Source organism: Sceloporus occidentalis, unplaced genomic scaffold (assembly GCF_023333645.1).
Source record: "Sceloporus occidentalis isolate IW3139 unplaced genomic scaffold, rSceOcc1.0.p SCAF_120, whole genome shotgun sequence".
Taxonomy (NCBI): Eukaryota; Metazoa; Chordata; class Lepidosauria; order Squamata; family Phrynosomatidae; genus Sceloporus; species Sceloporus occidentalis.
Window position 1 is genome coordinate 2,390,838 of NW_028317100.1, and position 23,665 is coordinate 2,414,502.

Here is a 23,665-nt window from a genome sequence, read left to right on the forward strand (position 1 = left end):
ATGCTGATGCCCCTCAGCTTTATTTTACACAGCAAATGCTTCTTGACTTCTTGGATTAAAACATTAAAAGCCATGAATAATAATCCATGTTCCTGCTCTTGTAAACATTAGGAGTATTTTTCCAAGACAATGATCTATTTACAAGTCAGACACATTAAAATGATTTAGACAAGTATATCTGAAAAATGTGTCCTGGCTGGGATTTTATGGAGTTTTACGGGCTTCCAGCTTGCGTCATGCGAGATCACAGGCGCTGTACCTTCTGAGCCGCCTGCTGGGGTACAGAACAGCCGGGACAGCTCCTTAAAGATAGACTTTGCAGTGGGGTGAAGAGCGCTAAACTCATCCGACTAGCCACAACTCGTGATTCATTTACTGTGGACTCCAGTACCAGATGGCTGAACATAATGGGAGTTGTAGTCTACAGCAAAAGCTACAGCTGCTGTGAACCCCATAGACGGCTCTAACAATGGCTTATTAAAACAAGCATGCACCAACAAACCGCATGAAAATGTCCAAAACACTTCCATTTACCCAAAATTAAAAGTGCGGGTTAAGGTGTCTTCGGTATAAGGAACATGAATCTGGAGTATGTGGTTAGATGGACATATCACATCAGACCAATGTAGGAGGATTAAGTGCAAATAAATCAGATTATAAAAATGTATGGATCAAATGACACAGAGCTGCCATCGTGCAGTGTTTTGGTGGACAAGGTTTGGCAACATAGATGGGTCGTTCCCAAATAATTGGCACTTTGTGTACAAAATAAAAAAAACTATTAAAAATTAATCGACACGGCATACAATGCTTTAGAACTTCCATGCAAGCAATTATAGAGGGTAAAAAATATTGTTGCCTACAGCTTTCCCCCCTTGACGAGTGATCCGGACGCTGTGCACACTGCTTCACGAGTTTTGTACCCCACTGCAGAAAAACCTGTTTAATATTATAATTTAAGGCTTTATCCCAGATGCAGAACGGACAGCGTGTACGATATGTCACCGGTGTGTGGCCCCCGCGCAGCAGACCCCCCCCCCCCATAGACACCGGCAGACAGTAGCAATACCCTTTCTATCCTCTTCTGCTCAGGATCATAAAAGTATATGGGTAATAATCGCTTCAACGCCCCGTGCTAAGAATTTAAAAGTGAAAACAATCTGTGTTTTCCTGTCTCTACACCCAGCAACGAGTTAACCCTTTGGCTTCCAGATGGTGGGGTGGGCGGCAATGTGTTTTCTAGAACAAGAATTTACACAACCTCTGGCTTCCAAAGAGTTAGTCTAAGAACTGATTTTCATAGAAGCCACAAAATAATTATAAAACCAGAAACTAGATATTATATTGAATAATTAAATAGCGGCAGTTTTCAGGTACAAAAACACAAATATTCAGTTCTTACCTCCATCCGAGACCGTGGCAGCCTGTAAGAAAATAAAAAGAAAGACAGGAGTTAAAAACAAAAACAAAACAAAAAAAAAACACTATATAAACTTCTAAATAATTCAGATCTGCCATGAAGAATAGGACCCACTATACATTCCGCTCCTGCGCCGGAGAGACTCATCGGTCCGACCCTCTCCTCTGCTTCTGGAGAACTCTGCCTCTCCTCCTGAGATCATCAGGACTTCAGTGGTACCAGCCCCACAGAGTTCACAAAAGGATGCCGGATCCACACAAATCATAATCAGCACGGGGACTAAATATAGCCTGCGATCATTTACATACATTACGGGGCTACGTGCTCCGGCATCACTGCAGAACATCAAGCTCTTCCAATACGGGGGGGGAACGAGTATACGGTATAAGCAGCTAACAGAGTATAATCCGCCTAAACTATTCAGTCCTGAGAATACGCGTTATCATCGTACGGATATGGATTTATTGGTGCATGCCGTTCACCGCGCTTCATCATACAGTCTGATTAAAATAGTTTGCAGTAACTACACGCTAATTTCATGAATCACAGGCTTCCTAAACACTCGAAGCGCTCTCTGACGGCACAGATTCCTCTTATGTCATAAGAATTGCATGATGATGGCCGATGGCTCATACAAACCCCATGCAATTTATTGGATTAAAGCACCAAAGGCTAATGATACAGGTGTTTATTTCACGCACCGGATATTTAAAGCTTTAATCACGGCAGTCTGATGAAGACACTTTTAGGGATAACGACGGGTGAGAATTTGTAAACGACCGCTCTATCTGGTTAATTAGCACCTCGTTAGAGCCATACTATATTCCCTGTGTTTTAAAAGTAAAGTAAGTGGTAAAGTCATTAATGACCCAATATATTCACTTTATTGGTTGCTATAGTGATCACACACTAACGGGGACCCTCAACAATAATAAGCGGTACCGGATATTCTCATTATTCAGAGTAACCCCGCTCTTTGTAACTGCGACCGGATGCAAACGAATGAGCATTTCAAGCATTTTTGGGAAATAAAAGACTAAATTGGCTTCGAATGTTCTTGAAAAGCTGTGCCCTGTGCCTAGTAAATAAAAATCATATATAACGAAGGCAAAGATGCCGTTGGTTACAGAGAAGATACTACTGGTGGCCAACATCCTAACGGAAGAATATGTCCTATAAGCTTTTAAGTAAGCTATTAATTTATGATACCATCCGGCGAAAGGACCTCTGAAGTCCTGAATGACTATACTCCCTCTCCTGTTGGCCATAAACTTCTAAGGACACTTTATAATTTGTTGTTTCTCCTGGTCATCTAATATGAGAATTAAAGGGCACATGAATGTCTTCAAATGGATTTTTATTAGTATAATGGTAAAAAGGCACACATAAGCATATCTCCCAGGTATGCTGGTTATTGTGGGACAGTCACAATTTTTGGGCACTGTCCCGCATTTGTGGCCAGCGGGGATCATGGGCTAGAGAGATCTCTAATGACTGGCCCAGGGGAGATCTCTACTGACCGGCCCAGGGTGCTGTAAAATCAATGGAGGTCTGTGCTGTGAACTGCCACCAAATTCATCAAGTTTCCATGATACCCAAAACAACAAAACCCGGACAGCACCAAGAAGCATTTAAATAAATAAGGATATAGTTGATTTGTTGAATGAACGTTGGGTGCCTCAACATTGAGTTGATCTGTAGAGACGCCAACACATTACTGATGAACTGTATGAGAACAGATATAACGTAACAAATGCCCAGCGGGCAGGTTTATTTGGCCATAATGTAACGGAAGACATTGGCCATTTGTTTAAGACAGATCAGGACTGACTGCTGGCATGTGGAGTAAATGCATCTCCTGGCCAAATGGTCTCCAGGCCAAATGTCAGCTTCTCAATGGTGAGAGATCCCCGCGCAGGCCATTAAGGATGAAGTGTGGGAAGGAATGGTCGCACCTCTGGTGACAAAATGCGTGAACCTGACAAGTATATAAAGCAGCCTAATGATGTGTGTTTGATCCCCGTTGGAAGGGCTGCTCGGCAGAGAACACAAAAATATCACCGACACCCATTTGTCATCTTAACCCCTTCAATAATGGTGTGCGGCGAGCAAGCCGGGAAAACACGGATTAAACAGGAAGACGACATATCAAACAGGAAGTCGGCTACGAGGTCGGGCCGCTGCTACGTTACAAATATCTAAAGAAACATTAATACTAATACAAAATGATTACCAAGGCCGTGAAAATTAAAATTATATAAAACATACAGGCGGTTTGTAACATTCTGCTGGTAACCGGTGCATGATTTTACCATTTTTTCAGAAAATGCATTGCTTCTCTAATCTGCAAATTATCACCTCGAGTTTATCGACTGCACAACAAAAGTAGACGTAGCTCATATACACATCAACACCTTCCACAAATCGGCCATTTAACATCCTTAACAGGACTCGGCACCATATACATGTTCAAAGGGGGCAGTATTAGACGTTACACCATCGAGTAATCACCAAAAATGGTGTAACCTTAAACCTTACTTGACCTTATCCTTAGCTTATGATTACAATACACGTGTCTCGCACCTTTGTTTACCCCTTTTACGTAGTTACATTTGTGGTCATATATTACATATATATATGGTCTCCAGCCTATGGAGGCTGGAATGTCCATGTTTGGGGTACGGGCTGGAGAGACGGAGCTTCCCAGAGCGTATCCTATAAATAAGCCGACTTCAGTGACCCATCAGCTATGGATCATTGCCACTGCCTGCCTCTCAGCCCTACTCTCAAAGCCAGAGAAGTCAAAACAAACACCACAGAATAACAAGGAGCGCCATGATTTTAAAAGCCATAACTCCCGAGACCCCCGACGATGAAAAAGACCCCACTTGGGACTCCTCTGCAGTCTAGACTTCTGTCTGTGAGCCCCAGCCTAGGTTTAACAACAAAGTAGGGGAGGCAAAAACAACTACTCGGTGTGCAAATGAAAACCCTATATAACTGCCCCCCCCCCTCCAAGCGGTCACCTATCCCTTCTTTATAATCTTCATTACTGGGATCGGGGGAATTTACAGGTTAATCTATCACGCCCCAGCGAATGCAATCTTGCTTTATTTTTTAAGATAGAGAAAATCTGCATTTGTCCCAAAATTAGGGCATCCCACGAACCAAAATGTGTATTTAAAAAAAAAAACATTTATACTTTTTGCGTGGATTTGAGATGAGTTTTTTTTTTTTATTTGTTCCCACATAAAAAAACAGTAGAATGTAAACAACTTTTTCATGAGAACACGGGGGAAGGGCGACATATTGGACCGTTTCAGAAACAGACGCCCATTTATTTTACAATAAGAATTCTTTTATTAGAAAAAAAATGTTAGGTTGTTGTAATATTCATTCCAATATTCATGATTGAAAATCTTTCAATCAACAGATATTAAACAAAACAAAAAAGAAAAAAGAAAAGAATTCACGCAAAACACTTTGCCAATACATTTCCGATCAACAGATCTGGTAGATCGTCCACTGCGGCACCCGCGTCAATGTGAAGCGTGAAAGCCCCCTTACTAATCATCATATGCAGAGTATCCGAGTAGCGCAAGCCCCTCACCTTTTCATCCGAGACATTGTAAGTCTTTTTTCTCCAGATTCCTGTCCTCAGTCCCAGCATGTTACCAAGTGAAGTGTCTATTTTTGAGTCAACACCATAAGTCATCAGGTAAGAACTGCCCCAAACCATATGCCATGTCAGCACATGCAGCGGCATTCGGCAGGGGTACGGCTGAAACATCTGGCGCGGGGAGAAACAAGCACTAGGCAGATGTTCTGACATTTGATACACGGACACCAAATATCTTATAAAAACGACAATATAATGGGTGATCACTTTTGACATTTTTTAGGCGCATACCGACCATTTTTGGGGGGGGGAGGTATGGATCAAGGAAGGGGCCAAAAAGCATTATATACATCCACACCCTTTATTTGCTTATTTACTTTTTCTCTTGGAGACTTCAGCTCACAAGAACCTTAGGAATACATCGATGTCAGGGATCATGAGAGTTGTAGTTCATCAATTGAGCTACCTTCCAGCTACAGCTGTGGCATGCAACGCCCCAATTACCAAATGCTCACTATTCCAGCAATCAACAGGTTAAGCCATTTTTTTGTGCTTTTTGTTCTACGTTTTCTTAACACGTATGTTTCCACACAAAAAAAAAGCGTAAGAAGAATAAGGTTATGTTTTTGGGTAGCTGATATCGGCTCTCTTCCGGCACACTACGCCCCATGGGGCTTGTAGAAACAAGCGGCGCAGGTATGGGTGGAGCTTGTGAATAGGCCACAGCAAGTTAAAAACGATAAAAAAAAACAAAGTATATTTTTTAAACTGTGAAAACCATTTATATAAAACATTAGTATACTGGTGGCACTTTCACTTATATTCTGGAATTAGCAGGAAAGGCGTTACTGAAAACAGCAACTGCTCATAATTTATTAGAAAAGACTGCAAATATTATACTATTTGAAGAAGTTTATTTAATGTAAAAAAAATAAAAAAAAACAACCTTAAAATGTAAAAGATTTTCTCCTCCTTTAATTAAAAAGAATTTTTGACTTTTCCTTTAAGAAACACACAGGATTTTCTTTTTTTTTTCCTTTCTATGAATGTTTGTTTTACCCCAAACAGCAGCATGTGGCTGCCCCGTCTGAGTGTGAAGCCGTAGTCAGGCTTCCGGCACGAGGTTTAGCCAAAGAAGCCAACAAGGCTTTTATTTCTCAGCACAGCCGAGGAATCCCAATTTAAGCTTGGCTGCTGTATTTGGAACGCGGCCGAATCCATATTTTACTGTTCTTTTAATGAAACACTGGAAAGCGTTCTCGGGATACGCTCGGCCCGGCCGGTACAATCCGTGTAAGGTTCCCGTAAAGCGGTTAAAAGAAAGAGAGGATTGTAAACCTCGGCTCACCTTGTTCTCAGCCCTAAATAAGGGGTTCTGCTTCGCTCTCGGCAGCAGCGTTTATTTTGTTCCAGCCAAGGCGGAATGGTTCTATAAATTCAGCCAAGTCTCTGATACTCTTACGAGTCAAGAGGCTTTATTCTCCAAAGGGAGAGCTGCATGGCTCCCAACTGTCCCGATTTCACCGCTCTATCCGGCTCCCAAGCTCCACCACTTGGTGACCCCATTCACCGGGACTAGATGTTGGGAGGTAAGGAACCGTCAGGAGATTTGTGTTTCAGTTCCTTGACTTTTCTATACATTATGAAGAGTCATCACTGACAGGTTTCTTCAGCAAGAAGGCCTGAGCTGGCCCTGCATTATGCATAATTCAATAGGTTAACGCATTGATTTAACTATGAAAAATACTGTCTCCAGGTGGAGTTCCCTATAACATGATCACTATTTTGGTTTAATGTCTTAGTAACTTGTATTTTTCACCCCGTGCTTTTTCATAGAGGCAAAATTATTTTAAGAAATGAACCCACTTAGGGCTGGTTGCGCAAGCGCATGCAGACACCCAGCGCCTTCCCAGATAACGGGCAATCTGCCTCGAGCTGATACAGTCCATGCCTCGCTTCCTCCACTGAGAGAGGCACAAATTACACATTTCGACCTTTACCCCGTCACTTGTCAGGCGATAGCAACCGAAACGAGCCTCACACTTCAAAGGCTGCTGCAAAAATTCTTAATTCCAAAATGGTAAATATTACAGCTATAAATAGGGGTCAGTAAAACAAATCGGAATTACAGCGCATTGAACTCTTAAAGGGACATGACATCCGCCATATGCACTTTAATGCATATCATAGAGGGGGTCTCCTCCGTGTTGACCCTCTCCACCCCACCAGCCGTCTGTGTGAGTGAACACTCTCCATTCACATGAAATCCTCACCACCACTCAGCCCAAACTCTTGTTAAGCAAGGGTCTCATGCGCACCGGATGTGCCAAAACACACGCTAGGCCTACTCAGCAGCCATATCTGTAGCCCATGCCGGCAGGCCACACATTGGCTACGTTTAGCACGATATCAGAAGTAAGCTGGCACTAGATACAGGTGAGTCCCGGCATCTAATCTGATTCAATAGGTAGAAAGAAGTGTGTTATTGAGCCCAGAATCCCCTATAATTGGGTTCACGGGTGGACGCTAATGCTTTCCCAGATGGGCCACAATAAATAGTACCCAGTGTACCAAACCCAGGCTTAACCGGACCTCAGAGCTGAATAGCCACTCGCATTGTGTGAGAATTGCCTTAGATAATACAAAGCAAACATTAATGTGAGATACATGCTCGACGGAATGGGGCCCCGGACAATGTCCTTCGCATATACAAACACCATCCTGATTGTGAGACGTGTTTACGGTGTGAAGCCTGAAATCCCCGGCCCGGGGACATCAGTGCAGCCACCTTATCAAACGACTTTGATGTAGAGTAATTAGTCTGATCACCCATCCCTGCTAATCAGGAGCCAAGGCTAGTTTGCCACCTAAGCAGCCTCCATACATAACATCATGGAGCCATCGCAAAGTGGTAAAAGCGCACAGCAACCAATCAGATCTTTCTTTACTGCTCGCCACGGTAACGATCACATATTGCATTGGCGAGCGCTGGGGTAAAAGGACAAAAAGTAAGGGGCGCAGAGAACAATTGGGGTTTCCTGCTAAAAGTCCCGTAGATGGCTGCAATGTGAATAAACCCCCCAACATGTACCCCAGGTGTATCACAGGGGTGTTTTGTGGGGTGGTATGAGCTATTCTTGAGACAGAGGGGGTATTAAACCACTTATTAGGTCTTAAAGAGACCATCGTTAGAATCAGTAAAGAGAGAGTTCCCTCGCTGCCCCCACCTGTACGGCCGCCTCGTGTCGCAGGGGCAGAAAAGGTGTCCGGCGCACCAGGAGGACTTCAAAATATTCAATAAATACACTTAAAAAATAAAAAGAAAGACTAAATTGTGGCTAAAGTGTTTTTTTTTTCTATCCAGCAGAAGGAAACCGAACAGAAACGGGGAGGCTCATCAGGCAACAAACTTTGGTGCAGATAGCTTTAAAGTAAAAAGATTAAAAAAAAAAAATAAAATGAAAAAGGTGAGAGGGGAAAAACTATTAAGAATCAGAGATTGTGTTCATTATTTTGAATACTGAAAGAACAAAAAATAAATTTGGAAGCCGCCAAGAGGCAGGACGGCCAATCCATACCACGGGAGGTGGCATGATCCTGATACGCAGATCCTGTTCAATGTCATTAAAACCTTAAAGTATTTACTACAGAGCCCCCCATAAGTCAATCACCGGCGGCCGCACCGCGCTCTTTTGACCCAGAGTTTAAGTAGTCATTACAGAGGCATCGAGCGTGACTCACACCAGGAGCGGTAAGAGAGCACAAAGCATGATTATCATCATCGACATTTACTTATAATGCAAGCGGCCATCCCACGGCCCTGCTAACATCCAAAGAAGTGACAGATAGAAACACGTACCAATGCCACAAAAAAAGGCAAGGGGGGGTTAGGTGGCCCTGGGGAGGACATGCTAATTAATGTCCAGATTAAACCAGTGTCATTATTCCAGTCTCCCCCTCCCCCGCATAGATTTCTCCCCAGGGAGGGAGGCATTTACATTAAGCCCCCGCCGGCCACAATGTCAGCTATACGTATGCTTAGGGCTAGTCTTAGGAAATCAAAAAATGTACAATTAGAAATAATCACTGCTCAGGGGGGCACAGAGGCTAACAATCTACCAGTAACACAAGTACTATCCGATATGTAACACAAGTACTATCCGATATGTAACACAAGTACTATCCGATATGTAACACAAGTACTATCCGATATGTAACATACAGAAACACAACTAAAGCACCGGGCCGGGATCAGAGATCTTTCATGGATACAGCGATGGAGACGTAAAGGCTTACAGCTTTTCCATGTAACCTTACAAGAATCACTGCCAGAAAGGGCGCTACATGGGGTTGTGTTCAGCCCGGAGCACGGCGGGGCATCCGCTCCCCTCCGAACGACATCCCATTAACGTTACTATATACGTATTATTATGCAACACAAGGGTGGACGAAGGTGGGACACGACAGACGGCTCTGCATGGGGCAGCCGAGGGGTTAATTGAATGCAGAGTCCCAGCAGGCTAATGGAAGCAGTGAACGGAATGTAAAAGAAACACACACTTTCTCTACTATTGTACCGCGAGCCACAAACACAGAGCCGGCCGGCAGATTAAGAGCCAATCGGCCCATCTAGTCCTGCCTTAGAGGCTTTAACCTTAATCGCTCCTTGGTCCTCGAGATAACTATATACCGATCACATTTAAACTCCCTCGCTGTATTAACCTCTACCACTTCTGCTGGGAGGCTGTTCCACTTACCTAGCCCCTCTCGCTAAAGTAAAACTTCCTTACATTACATTTAAAACCTCTGACCCTCTAGTTTTAGATTACGACCTCTCGTCGTAACATTTCAAACAAACCAGGGAATGCGGACAATCCGCGACGTCTGCAACATCTTAAAACATTAAAGACACATTGTTCGTTAAACCGCAGTTAGTGGCAGGCAGTCTAATTACCTGTCTGGGATGGGAAAGAGGCACTCAACACTGATTTAACCCCTTGGCTGCCATACTGCTAATAGGGTTAAAACTGTACAACAAATATAGTGTGCTCTAAACATACATACATACATACACACACATACACACATACACTTCCTCCCCTACACATTATTATTAATTATAAGATTTAATGTAACCAAAAGCACAACTGCTTAGAAGGCGAAGAATGGCAAATTGTAAGAAAGTTGATACAATGTCAGCCCCCAGTAACTCTTTCCAGCTCCACTCACCGACAACTGGCTTGTGTTAAAGGGGTCCTCGCTGCCCAGCAGATCCTCAATAAAGGCTTCTTTCATGGTGGCGGAGCAGCAGTCTCTCCCCTTTAAGTCCTGGTGCTGGGATCCCGATGAAGTTCCCACATCAATCCAAATGCAAGAGCTGCTCCCGGGCTCACTGAGCAGCACCTCTCTGCAGCCCTCCTCCCCTGTGCTCCCCGCCCATGTAAAGAAGGAGCTTCCCACTCCCAGGACAATGGGGCAGACAAACAGTGACAGATCCTCTTTTCAAAGGCTAAGGTGAACTGTTATTTTTAGACGCTCTCCACCCAAGCCCGATATCACCGTTGGGTTCCAGCCTTTGAGCGATACGTGCGTGCAATGCGAGCTTTAACATGACGGAAATATTTAGGGGAAATAAGAGCGCTTTTAGTAATTGGACTTTTTTTTCCCTCTTCTGATCTTAACCCCTTAACTACCAGAATATTTGGTGGGTGTAACATTCAAGTGTTTGGTATAGGAGCATTAGCACCTATATGCCTCTGCATTGCACGTTACTATTAACCCTCAAATACCTGACAATACCATAGAAAATGCTTGTTTTGAATCAATTAAACCGCAGATAATTGTGACCCCCTTATGGTTGATGTTACCCCAAAACTGTTGCACAAACGTTCAGAAGCATGCAGGTAAATCTACATGAATATTTTGCGTCAATTACGAAAGCATCTTCTTATATACCGAATGTGAAAATGATGTAAAAAACCTCAAATTATAGATTTTAAAATAGGTAATTAATAATTTGCATTGGCAGGTCAATGAGAAAGGAGTCTTGGCTGCTATTAAGCTTTACTCGTTTCCTTTATATTTGTTACTTCCCAATACCAATTGCCTATTTCTATACTGATTTGCCCGTCAAAACTTTCAAACCTTCTACCAGGAAACGATTACGGCTTCCCTGTGTCAGGGTCGTACATGAAACGTAGTAGATAAGTGGAACAGCCTCCCAGTGAAAGTAGCAGAGGCTGAAACCGTTAGGGAATTTAAATATACATGGTATAGTCATATGGCTCCTGAACCCAAGACAAGACGAAGGACCGATTAAGGTCTGATTCTCTACATCAGGAAAAACAGAAGGGCGACATGGTCTCTCTATAAGAGATCACACACTTTGGAGAAGTATTGCTCAATAGATATAAACCCCATTATCTCAGCAGAAACGCTCTTTGATGTGTTACCGCGGCAGACAAAGAGTCTTGAAGGACATTCAGAACTTGGACAACAAGATGTTATCCCTCTGCACGCTGTACTTAGACTTAGTGATGGTCAGGTGTGGCCGAAAAGCTGCTTCCAACTCCCAAGACTGTCAGCCAAAGATGGATGGATGCTGCCCAAACCCCATAGTAAAGGCAAAATCCGAGGCTTTTAATTGAACATGGAAACTGTTTTTTCCGTTTCTTTAGCGGAACTCAGGCTTCCTTCTCTCGCGGGGAGTCATGTTTACAAAGTAACACGGATTGTCCGCGGTGCTCTTTGTCCACCAAGATACGCGTCGTAAACACAGCTATGATAACTTCTGTCGTGGCCGAGCATACGGGGGCAGGTTTGGTAGATAAAGACATTGCGCTCTCTGTAACACCAACCATGTGTTTATTACTAGTACCAGAGGAACGATACATTTTACACAATATTGTGCCGGTTTCTTTTATAAAACATTTCTATGTTTTCTAGCTCTTTATCTTATTCCTGTCTACTGGACAAAACATTGAATCCTTGTTACATGAGCCGTGGTAAATAACAGAATGACTCAGTCCTCATCACCCAGCCGGACGCTCTGACTAATGAAAGTCTATGGAGGAACGGACTTATTTGCCGTTCAGTGTGGTGTTTCAGCACGGGAAGTCCCCAAAATATCGATGGCACCCTCTAGGACTGCAGATGAAGGAGGTTCATTGCAGCAAAATGAGATGAACCCAAGTTTGCCGACCTACTGTATACAGCACTGGGGGTAATATTACTGTATACAGCGCTGGGGTTATATTGCTGTATACAGCTCTGGAGATTATTGCTGTATACATCACTGGGGGTGATGTTACTGTATACAGCCCTGGGGGTGATGTTACTGTATACAGCGCTGGAGGTTATATTACTGTATACAGCCCTGGGGGTGATGTTACTGTATACAGCGCTGGAGGTTATATTACTGTATACAGCGCTGGGGAGGTTATATTACTGTATACAGCGCTGGGGGTGATGTTACTGTATACAGCGCTGGAGGTTATATTACTGTATACAGCCCTGGGGGTGATGTTACTGTATACAGCCCTTGGGTTATATTACTGTATACAGTGCTGGGGGTTATATTACTGTATACAGCCCTGGGGGTAATATGACTGTACACAGCTCTGGGGGTAATATGACTGTATACAGCCCTGGGGTTATATTACTGTATAGAGCCCTGGGGGTTATATTACTGTATACAGCCCTGGGGTTATATTACTGTATACAGCGCTGGGGGTTATATTACTGTATACAGCTCTGGGGGTTATATTACTGTATACAGCCCTGGGGGTTATATTACTGTATACAGCCCTGGGGGTAATATGACTGTACACAGCTCTGGGGGCAATATGACTGTATAGAGCCCTGGGGTTATATTACTGTATAGAGCCCTGGGGGGTTATATTACTGTATACAGCTCTGGGGGTTATATTACAGTATACAGCCCTGGGGGTGATGTTACTGTATACAACGCTGGAGGTTATATTACTGTATACAGCCCTGGGGTTATATTACTGTATAGAGCCCTGGGGGGTTATATTACTGTATACAGCGCTTGGGGTTATTACTGTATACAGTGCTATGTGATAAACAGAATAATATTTTTCCATGGGAATACACAGACCCTGGGACCCTCCTGAACCATTTTTCCATCATGGCGTACTTGTGTGTTACATAGCAGGCAGAAAGGCTGGGTCAAAACCTACATGATAACAAAGCCCAGGCAACACCAGCGAGATCACGGCAAAGCAGTCTTTTTAAATGGAACAGCAACCGAGTAGTGAGATGCTTAGATGTAAGCGTAGTAGATAAATGGCGCAGCGTCTGAGCAGAAGAGGTAGAGGCTAATGCACTGAGGGAGATGTTTATGGCTTCTGAATCTTAGACAGGACCAAGGACTGAGTAAGGTTTGCATCTTTATGGTTCTTATTTGCAGTCGAATCCTAGGTTTCTATAAGTATCTAGAGAGGCTCCAGGGACTGTATGGCAAATTGTTACAATACAAAAAATAAACAAAGAAATGGTTAACTGTAATCCCCAAGCAGTACAAATGAAACGATCACACAGCCTGCAGGGAATCTCCGTAGGGCGACAATAACAAGCCCGAGGCAGGAGCGTGTCACCCTGACACGTCTCGCGCATATCATCACTATGATCATGACTTATCATCACTTAGTTATTAGCTCATGCTATGACATCATCTGTAGCGTGCTGCTAAGGGATTGCTATGCAGTTGTTTGTTTTGGGTAGAGAACAACAGCAGACTTTAACTGGTTAAATAAAAAATGTAATCTACCCAGACCTGAGCGTGACGGCATAACTTTAGATGCTTCCAGTTTAACCAGTTACAAAGAGCTCACAGTTAGCGCCCTCTGTTGGCTGACTGTGTCATTTGTCTGATATACTGTATATCTGTATATGTTATTATTTATTCTTTTATAATATCGCACCATCATATTCTGCAGCGCTGTACAATGTATGTATAATATATATATATATATATACATTCCTACAGCAGCACCTATAAGGCATGTCTTTATTAGATATCAGTAAATCCTATTTTATTGTTCCTTGCTCAGATTTCTGTTCTTCTCATAAATTACCCAGAAATATTTAAATTTTTATTCCAATCAGAAATAACGGATACACTTTTCCGATCATTTTTTGGGTCAAACACATTTTCCTGGATTACCCAGTGGGAGATTATAAATGTATGAGTGGGTTGTTTATTGTAACAGGTAGGACGAATGTAGAAAATAACATCTTGCTATTGCTACACAAAGCTAAGAAGGTCTCACCGAGAAACACCCGGAAACTGTATTTATAATAATAACCGGGAAAGGACAGTGTTTCTTGTTTCACGCGGAGAGGTTGGGAATGTGGCTTAATGAGAGACAGAGAGTCCGAACCCATGATGAAGGAACTAGAATGATGACATCATTGTTCTTGCATGCACACACAAACACAAACACATATATATTTATACAGACACATATTTATGTTTTAAAGTAGATTGTTATCATGATGATGGCAATGCTCTGACTAAATGACGGGAAAGCTCCTGCTCATTGGACCATGGTGAGAAGACCCATTTTAAAACGTTTCCCCAGAAACATTCTTTCCAGATACCCAGCAATGTCTCAAAGAACAAGAAAGCCAACGGCGGACGTGGGGAACGTGTATATATAATCTGAATGGAACGTGAAGGATTGTTTAAGACAATGAGTGGAATTCCCATGGAGCGGCCATCAGGAGGACACGCTTGGGTTAGATTTCAAGCTGTTTTGGAAACATAAGGGCTGGTAATGGGTGTTATGAGCCTTTCCTGCCTTAAACCACAGATGACAGATCTGCTTTGAACAGAAAGAAGGATGTAGAACATGGTAGCCAACCTATATAGATGTGTAAAAATATCTTGTCATGTTTTGGACTATGAAGGTTTGCTAGCACAACAAACGCTCCCAGAGGTCCAATATTTCTTTGCTACATTCAGTGTTTAAGCTGAAGGAGGCTGGGAGAGTTGCAAATCGCAACATGCTTACACCAGCTATCACGCAAGCTACACAGATAAACAATGTGGTTAAAGCAGGCCTGGACTGGACATGAGTCACGCCGGGCAAATGCCTAGTGGCCATCTGGCTGACAGCATCCCACACATGATCTGCCGCTCCAGCTGGAGGCTGCTGGCCTTAAAGTCCCAGGGCCGCCTAGTCATCCCCATGTGTGGCCCTGGGTTTCACCAAGGCTGAAAGGGGCTACAGAAAAACAGCCTTGGCAAATAAACACATCTCTCCCTCCACGCTGTGTACAGTTTTTGTAAGTGATGCTAAGTGTGAAGCAAAACAAAAGTAATCACTCCTTTCCATGAATCACAAAACGATTTTATTAAATTAGTGGAGGATATAAAAATCATTGTGATGCATATATTGGGACTGAAAGGCTTGTAAATAACTGCCTCGGTTAGCCAGATGACTTGGATCACCTGGGCTCACTGCATTAGCATTTGCTGACAAAACACACAAAACTCAAATACAATCCTGCTGTGTGACTCCATAAGAGACGGCCGCACCCTGCGACAATTCAGATTACATGACCGTCTAGTGACCACATAAAAAGCCGGGTCCAACCACCGGAACGATCAGGGAAAAACAGCGTCTCGTGAACAAAGGCTTAAGCCTCGGACTCCATATGAGATCATCAGGTCGACGTCATGCTGTGAAGACGCTTATTTTTGTGATGTATTTCTAATCATCTTTCATTGCCGTTGCTTAGAATTTTTATAAGCCTGAAAGAAACCATTGAAGAATATCCCCACTCGAAATACAAAGCCGGACTGTAAATGTGGGAACTATACAGCGGATTTCAGAAACGATGAAATAAGAGCTATTCTGTTCTCTCTCCCCAGCGCAGTGGGGTAGCAGCACAAGGCATTACTTTAATCCTTTGTATAAAGCTACAAAAGTGCCACCTAGTGGTGAAATGCAGTAATCGCACGATGTCCTTACAGCAGTTGGCTGAACACAAAAGCTGCATTATATCACATTTAGTTACATAGCGCCAGCAGAAGCCATAGCGCTGTTACTACGGGGCGTAGTGAAAAAAAAACGTCAATTAACACATCCTGATACAGAAGGAGAAGCGCGCCCTGCTCTTGCGATCTTACAAAGTATTTTCTCTTAAGCGTTGCGTTAATTGATGGCGCTAGGCTTCCATGTGTTGAGAAGTAGCTTTACGACCAGGAGAGGATCATGGGTAGGTAGGTACTCCCGTGGTGGTTTATTCACTAAAGGGAGAGTTTGCAGGAGAGTTGGGGCTTCAACCCCCCATCCTCACTATACATTATACAGGGCCTGCCCCATGGAGCCTCTGCTGCAGTTAAACCGGATATGTTTGTCCTTGATTAATGCATTATACAGGGCCAGCTCAGCCCCTCGTGCTAGTGGAGCTTGATAAACATGATGAATCGCGCTCTCCTGCACGCTCTCTCTTTGGTGAATAAACCCCATAGACATGTAAAGTAACTCAAGACGCGTTTGGTACAAAAATTACATCCGTGTCTCTTACAACACTACATATACTTAAGATTCATAAGTATGGTGGGAGGTAATCCCCCTTTAACGCAGCCGGGTGAAGGTGAAATCAGATACATTACGTGGAGTTTCATAGAGAGCATCTCTGGGTGTTATTTAACACTAAATGTGACAAGGCAAAATGTTTGCACATTTCAACTGTGACCCCTTTTCTGTGAAGAAAAGCATATAGGTGACGTCTGATCCCACAGACAACCAAACGCGGAACTCCTATAACTACACGGAGAACCAAAAATAAGGGCCGCTATGTAACTGTGAAAAAGTTATGCTTGTGTTTAGTATCCGTGTGTTCTATTATCTGGGAAATTATATATATATATATATATATATATATATATATATATATATATATATATATATATATATATATATACACACACACACACACATACATATGTGAGTATACAAGATTCTGTACACGACATATGGATTAAATCACCATCCCACGCTACTGCAATGTGTTCTTATCATAGGGTCGTCTTATATTCAGGCCTTTTCCATATTTTCTTTCTATAACACCGAAAGGTTTCATCATACCATCGAGCAAACAGGTTGGGGTTTTTTTTTGCAATATATTTTTTTAACATGTGCTTTCATTGCTTCGGAAATCACGTCAACATAGTCAGGAACCCCATGTTGTTTGAAATGGAGATAGGGGTGTAGTTGGGTGGGGGTTGTGTGAATGTGTGTGCCGACAAGCAATAAAGCATATGGATAAACATATGACATACATATATATACACACACACACACACACACACACACACACACACATCCACATCCGTACACTTTATATACTGTATATTACTTTCCTCTCTCTTACTCTCCCTTTTCCTCGTCCTCCATGTTTTCTCTACATTCAGGAATAATAAGCTCTAGTTTGTCCTCTTCCTGCAACACGTTCGGGAGGAACGCGATTTACTTTCAACGTAAGCATGGTGGATACTATTGTTGTTGTTGTTGTTATTTAGTTGATCTATCGCCATCATATTCGGTAGCGCAGTACAATGGGTAGTATATAACATAACAATCCGAACTACAGAAACAACAGGTGAGGCGATTCTCGTCCACATGCGCCTCGATAAATTGTATTTCTGAATGTTTTTCTTCGCAAAACTCAATAAAAATTGATTTTAGAAAAGAAAAAGGATGGTTAAAAACATAGGGTTTGACGGCATCTGGCCTGTTTTTCCTTCCCACGACGTAATCAGTCTGGTTTTAGATACAAGATATCTGTACGCCAATTTAAATATTGTAGTGGCAGTCCGTCTCTCCTGGAAGGGCCGGGAGGCATCTGCAAAGTATTAACTCCTATTTAACAAGAAGGGGGGGGGGGGGGGGATTGAGAGGCATTAGTGGGATTCATGACATTAATCATCCGGCCCTCGATAATTAAAGAGACGGCGCTGGAACAGCCTGAAGAACATGGAATAATGAAGTGTTCACATCTCGATTAAACATAGACTGGTGTCACGCAGGCATTTTTACTGTATTCATGATAAATATCAATCACCAAAGCACAATAATATACAACAGCTGACCCCGGGTGCCATCCTTAAAGGCAGCCGGTATTTACCAGTGAATGGCCGCAGTGTTTTTGGTGTTTAGATCGCGGTGGGATGTATGTTACGGGTTTGTTTTTTTATTGCCGGTCTTAGAGGTCTGTTCCCTTTTAGTACGGAAGCTCGGCGCGAAGGTCTGCGCAGAACAAGGAGGACTTCTTATGGAAGAAACGCCGTCTGAGCCTGTTCTTCAAGGTGTTCGAATCACATGGTCGAGAACGCTGTGTGGGATTTTTATATATTTCCCCCCCCCCCCCAAAACAGGCAGTTCTTGTTGAAAGTAGTGCACTGAAATAATATTTTTTATATTACAATAATAATACTAAGAATACCAATAATACTAATAATAATAATAACAATGTAGCCAGCTCTGAATTGTGAACTGCACATAATTACAATAATAATACTAATAATAATAATAATACTAATAATAATAATAATAATAATAACGTATCCAGCTCTGACTTGTGAACTGCACAGATACCAGGAAAGTGAAGGGAAAGTATGGGATAAACACTCCAAAGTCCAAATGAGAGATTTCACAGATGGTTGTGGAGAATAGCAGGGCTCAGATCCAGACAGACAAGCAGGTACTGGCCGATCAACCCGACGTGGTGGTAGACAAGAATCAGAAGACAGCGGTGGTGATGGGTGCAGAAGTGCCAAAATCAGGAAAAAGGTGTATGAGAAGATGGAGAAGAACTGGAGAAGATGTGGAGAGTGAAGGCCAAAGCGCTCCCAGTGGTCATAGGTGCCCTCGGGGAACGCCATCAGAACCCTCTGTCCAGAAGAGTTCAGCGCTAGGGACAGCTAAGATGCTGCGCAGAACCCTCAAACGCCCAGGGCTCTGGCAGGTTGAGGAGACACATCCCACCCACAGGGGCCAAAGTCGCTTTCACGTCAACTGGACCTTTAGGATCAACATATTAACATGAAGGCTAATCGTTTGTTTTTTTCATGTTACCAAAACCACAACAATATACGGGTTTTACACCAAACGTGCTCTGTCCGACGTATGTTTTTTTTAAAATTCCCTTACTGCATTAGCCACTTCTGCTGGGAGGCTGTTCCATTATCTACCACCCTCTCGGTAAAGTAAATCTTCCTTACTTTCCATCTAAGCCTCTGACACCCGTGTTAGATTATGACCTCGTGTTGTAACATTTCTCCTCCTTTGAAATAAACGTCCCTCCTGTACTTTGTTATAATGATTCTGACATTCGATGGCAATTTCTATCCTCCAATATATATAAAAAAACGAACCTTTCCTTTACTACCCTCCGTTTACCCCTTTTTATCATCTTTTTATGAAATTCTATATACACTCTAATCCGACCGACGTGGAGCGTCTCCCCGGCTCCTCAGATCACCGATGAAACGCTAGCGATCACAAAAACAATTTAGTAGAAATATAAGAAAAGAAATCTGCCGGGGGAAGGGAATTACGGTGTTATACGAGTTCAATGGCATCGCAGGAACTTCACCTCGATAGCCGCTCAGGCTTTATTTCTCAGCCAGGAAAAAAATCTTTTTACTGACAAAAAAAACACGCAGATGCTCGTCGGGGGCATTTAGAACTTTTAATTGATTTCTAAAGGACAGCGTGTTTGTCACCAAGGGGTTTGGAATAGATGGGGGTCGATACGGCTGTTTCCAAATTGTAAAGAGTAAGCAAAACGTGCTGGTAAAGTGGAATTTAATAGCGTTCGCCACTAAAATCATAGGATTTATAATGAAACTTTATTCTGGTTGCCACAATTTGATCAAAATAAGTTTTTGCATGACATAATGTTTTCAGCAGCTGTATATTTGCGGTTTGTGCGAGTTCCAGCTCTGGTATCTCAACCCAATCTGCTACTAAACACACCGACTTCCTATAACACCAGCAATAGAACACCTCAGTCTTAATCACCCAGTTGGACACTTTGACTAATGAAAGTCTATGGAGGAAGACTTCATTAGCAGACGCTTAACGGGAGATCCGTGTAGAACTGTAGGTACAGATATTTAGTTCTTAAATTAGAACCCCAGATTATAGGCCTGTAAATAATTTCTTGAAGGCTCAAACTTTTCCTAGCGTCTCGGTACTAAGGGGGTTGTAGAATTTGAACATGTATGTAATAGACACACAACGTCAGTGGAAAGGGGTGCCAAAAAAGAATGAAATATTCATAACGTTCTGACGGCAGAAGATACACATTGCGCTCACGTAAGGGCGTATGAACAATGCACGACCCACACACTAAAGCAGGCCAGACCTTGGATTACATACTTAAGCATCACAATGAAAGCCACTTGGCTCCAGCTGTAACATGTTAGAAGCCATGGCTTGCTGCCTTCCGAGACATTTCCAGCCCCGTACTGGTCTACAGAGAATTCACTGAATGAGGAACGGCCTCGTAACTGGAAATATAGTCCTTCGTTATGGACTGTTGTGTTCCCGTTCCACCATTGACTGATAACAATGGTCATCTTGTTCTAAGGGTTTTGTAGATGATTAAAGGGATGGGAGCCTCTAACATTCAAAAGAAAATCATAGTAAAAAAAAAAAAAACATAGTTACAAGAAAGCAGAATGAAAAAGCCTTAAAGAGACGGCGATGCCTCCTATATCCAAATCATAGATCCTGCGGTTTATACCTCAATGTAAGAAGAGAAAAAACGAAACACTTTTCAAGTGGCAGTCTGTTTATTGATGCGCTCACCACCTCTATTCAAGTTTAACCCCTTAATGACAAAGCCCGTACATGTAGGGGCTCAAAATGCATTGTTTTCAATGGGTTCAAGACCGCCCATTGTCCTTAAGGGGTTAAAAAATAAGGACATGTTTTGTTTTTCTATTAGCCATTTCATCTAGATTGCAAGCCCTCTTTACCGAATGTATTGGTTCTTCTTATTCTGTGAATTCTAGTTTTTTCAGACTGCCTGAATATATGAATGGACTGTAAGAAGCGCTGCATAAATTGTTGGCACTAGAAAATAAAAATATATACTTTTTAACAGAAAAAGAACACTACTAGAAAAAAAATTGTCAAACTTGTTAGGATAGATTAAAGGGAAAAAAGCATAGTTCTGTAGATAGCCATGTGCCAAAAGTAGATCAAAATACAGATTTTATTGCAGAAAATCTAAACCTGGGAATGTTTCCAATGGAATTTAAAGGATCTAGACATAGGAAGCTTAAAGAAGGAAACATGAGCTTTACTGCTTCCATTCCAGATTTCATACATTATTATTATTTATTGTTTTATATAGCGCCATCATATTCCGTAGCGCTTAACATGCAGTGTGACATTGAGCAGTGCGCTACGTTTTACCCCAGAGAATACGTCGCAAGTTCAAAATCTGCTCCGTAGTTCCACAAAATTATAACACATCAGATGTGATCCAGGGAAATAAGGGTTAACGAGCACAGTGTGGTAGGTGGCGAAGATATCAACACAGCGGGCGTACGCATAGAAATGATTCTGCTGGAAACTTTAACAGTGGTCTTATTGCCATAGCAACCAATAGAATCATCCAATCCAATATGTGCAAACTCTCAAATGAGAAATGTTCCAAAGCTACTGAATAATGAAAGGACTGCAAAGTTTGCAAAGAATGAATCAAGGTAGCCGATCCGCTGAATTGCCTAAAAAGTAAAGCAGTTTTTATTTTGTTTTGCAGTTCCAAGCACAGCCACAAGGGGCACCAGAGACAACGTGAAATACAATCTGAAAACTCTTTGAGTGACTCTGGGGACAGCCTCGGTCAACGAGAAGATAACAGGGAGACAAAGTTTTATGGATACCAAAAAAAAAAATGATGTTTGGACATAGCTGCACTATAAGCACAATAATCAAGGTCTCAGTCAATTAAATTATTTCACCTGTTCACAGGCAGGAGTATTATAATATCCCGGCTGCTTCAGGATAAGCAACTATGGCTTATATATTTAGCAGAAAAACTGTAAAATCTGACAGAATGCCAAGGAAAACTACAGAAACCAAGTTCGATGGTAACCTAATATTGCTGTGCGTTGCGCATGCAACCAGCACATTCCAATTTTCCCTTTAAACGCTGAGAGAAGATTGAATTTTTTCAAAATGTCAAACTATCTACTTTAAATTATACAGCCGAAATATAGAAATACGGACGGTCGATAAGAACCATTTGGCCCATCAATTGTTCTTTCTACCCTTGTATGACATCAAACTGGTTTTATGCCCATCCCAGTGATGCTTAAATGCCCTCACTGTATTAACCCCTGCCACCTGCAGCGTTAACCTTCTAGTTTTCTGCCTAATATAGTAAAATCATGTTATACAGAGTAAGATCATCTAATCTAAACGGCCATAGTAAAATAAGAAGTCTACGTGATGTTACACGACCAATCCCTTGACAAAGGAAATATTTTGAAAGAAAATAAGAATATATACATGGGCGTAGGAACCGGGGGGGACAGATCCCCCCCAGTAACTTATGCGGGGGGACCGATAATGAAGAAATCCCCCCCCAGGGCCGTAGGAACCACCCCAATAGAAACGCCGCAAATGTGGCCCGCAAAACCTCGAGGTGCAGCCCGCGTAAGATCGGCAGCCAGGGCAACCGATCTTACGCGGTCCGCACCTCGAGCCCTGCTACAACAAGATCCCTGCTACTTACCTGTGGGAGGGTCTTCTGTACTGCACAGAGGAAGCGGAACCCAGCAGAGTTCACGTGACATCACATCACATCCTGCTTCCTCTGTGCAGTACCAGAGAACGCAGAGGGAGGCCGCACCCCCTGCTGAAGTCTGTGAGCGGCATCGAGGAGCTGCAGTGCAGGTAAGGGGGTGAAGAGGGTGTTTGAATGAGTATGCGTGATTGAGGGAATGAATCTGTGAATGAACGAGTATATGAATGAATGAGTGTGTGTGTGATAGCATGGATGTGTAAGTGCTGGAACCTAGGCATGATAGGACTGTGATTGCTGTTAGCAATTACACTCCTATCATGCCAAGTCAGCCAGTACATGCTGAAACCTAGCTAGCTGCCCCCCTTGTGCATTGATGGTGCCAGCAATATGGGGTCTGCACATCACTTACAGCCACCCTGTACCAGCATGTACTGGCTGCCTGGGTATGATAGGAGTGTGATTGCTGTTAGCAATCACACTTCTATCATGCCAAGTCATATTGCTAATTTTTTTTGTCCAATTGTGGTGTGTTACCTACTTCTATTAAAAATGTGAGTTTTTATTATTATTTTTAAAGGTGGGGGGGTCATTTTCGGTTTTGGCTAAGTGAACCGTGAATGTTTTGGTCCAGAATTTTCATTTTGGTTCCTTCCCTAGAATAAATAGAACTATTTCATTTTTAATTTAATTTAATTTTTATTTAATTATTCCTGAATTTTTAGTCACAAAATTTTCTAGGCCCAGAAATCAGTGAGAGGAAAAGTAAAGGTTTTGTGTCATTTACTTTATTTTAATCTGCATATTTTATCACAGTGAAAAATGAG

General features: G+C 42.5%; 1 protein-coding gene across 1 annotated transcript in view; it reads right to left on the reverse strand.

Annotated features, from left to right (window-relative positions):
* The window catches only part of LOC149282272 (regulator of G protein signaling 12-like), a 49,974-nt gene that overhangs the window by 21,024 nt on the left and 5,285 nt on the right, over nt 1-23,665 (reverse strand). The window contains exon 3 of the mRNA XM_089498452.1: nt 1,403-1,424. Within this exon, the coding sequence (XP_089354578.1) occupies nt 1,403-1,424 (22 nt within the window). The remainder of the gene's footprint in view (nt 1-1,402; nt 1,425-23,665) is intronic.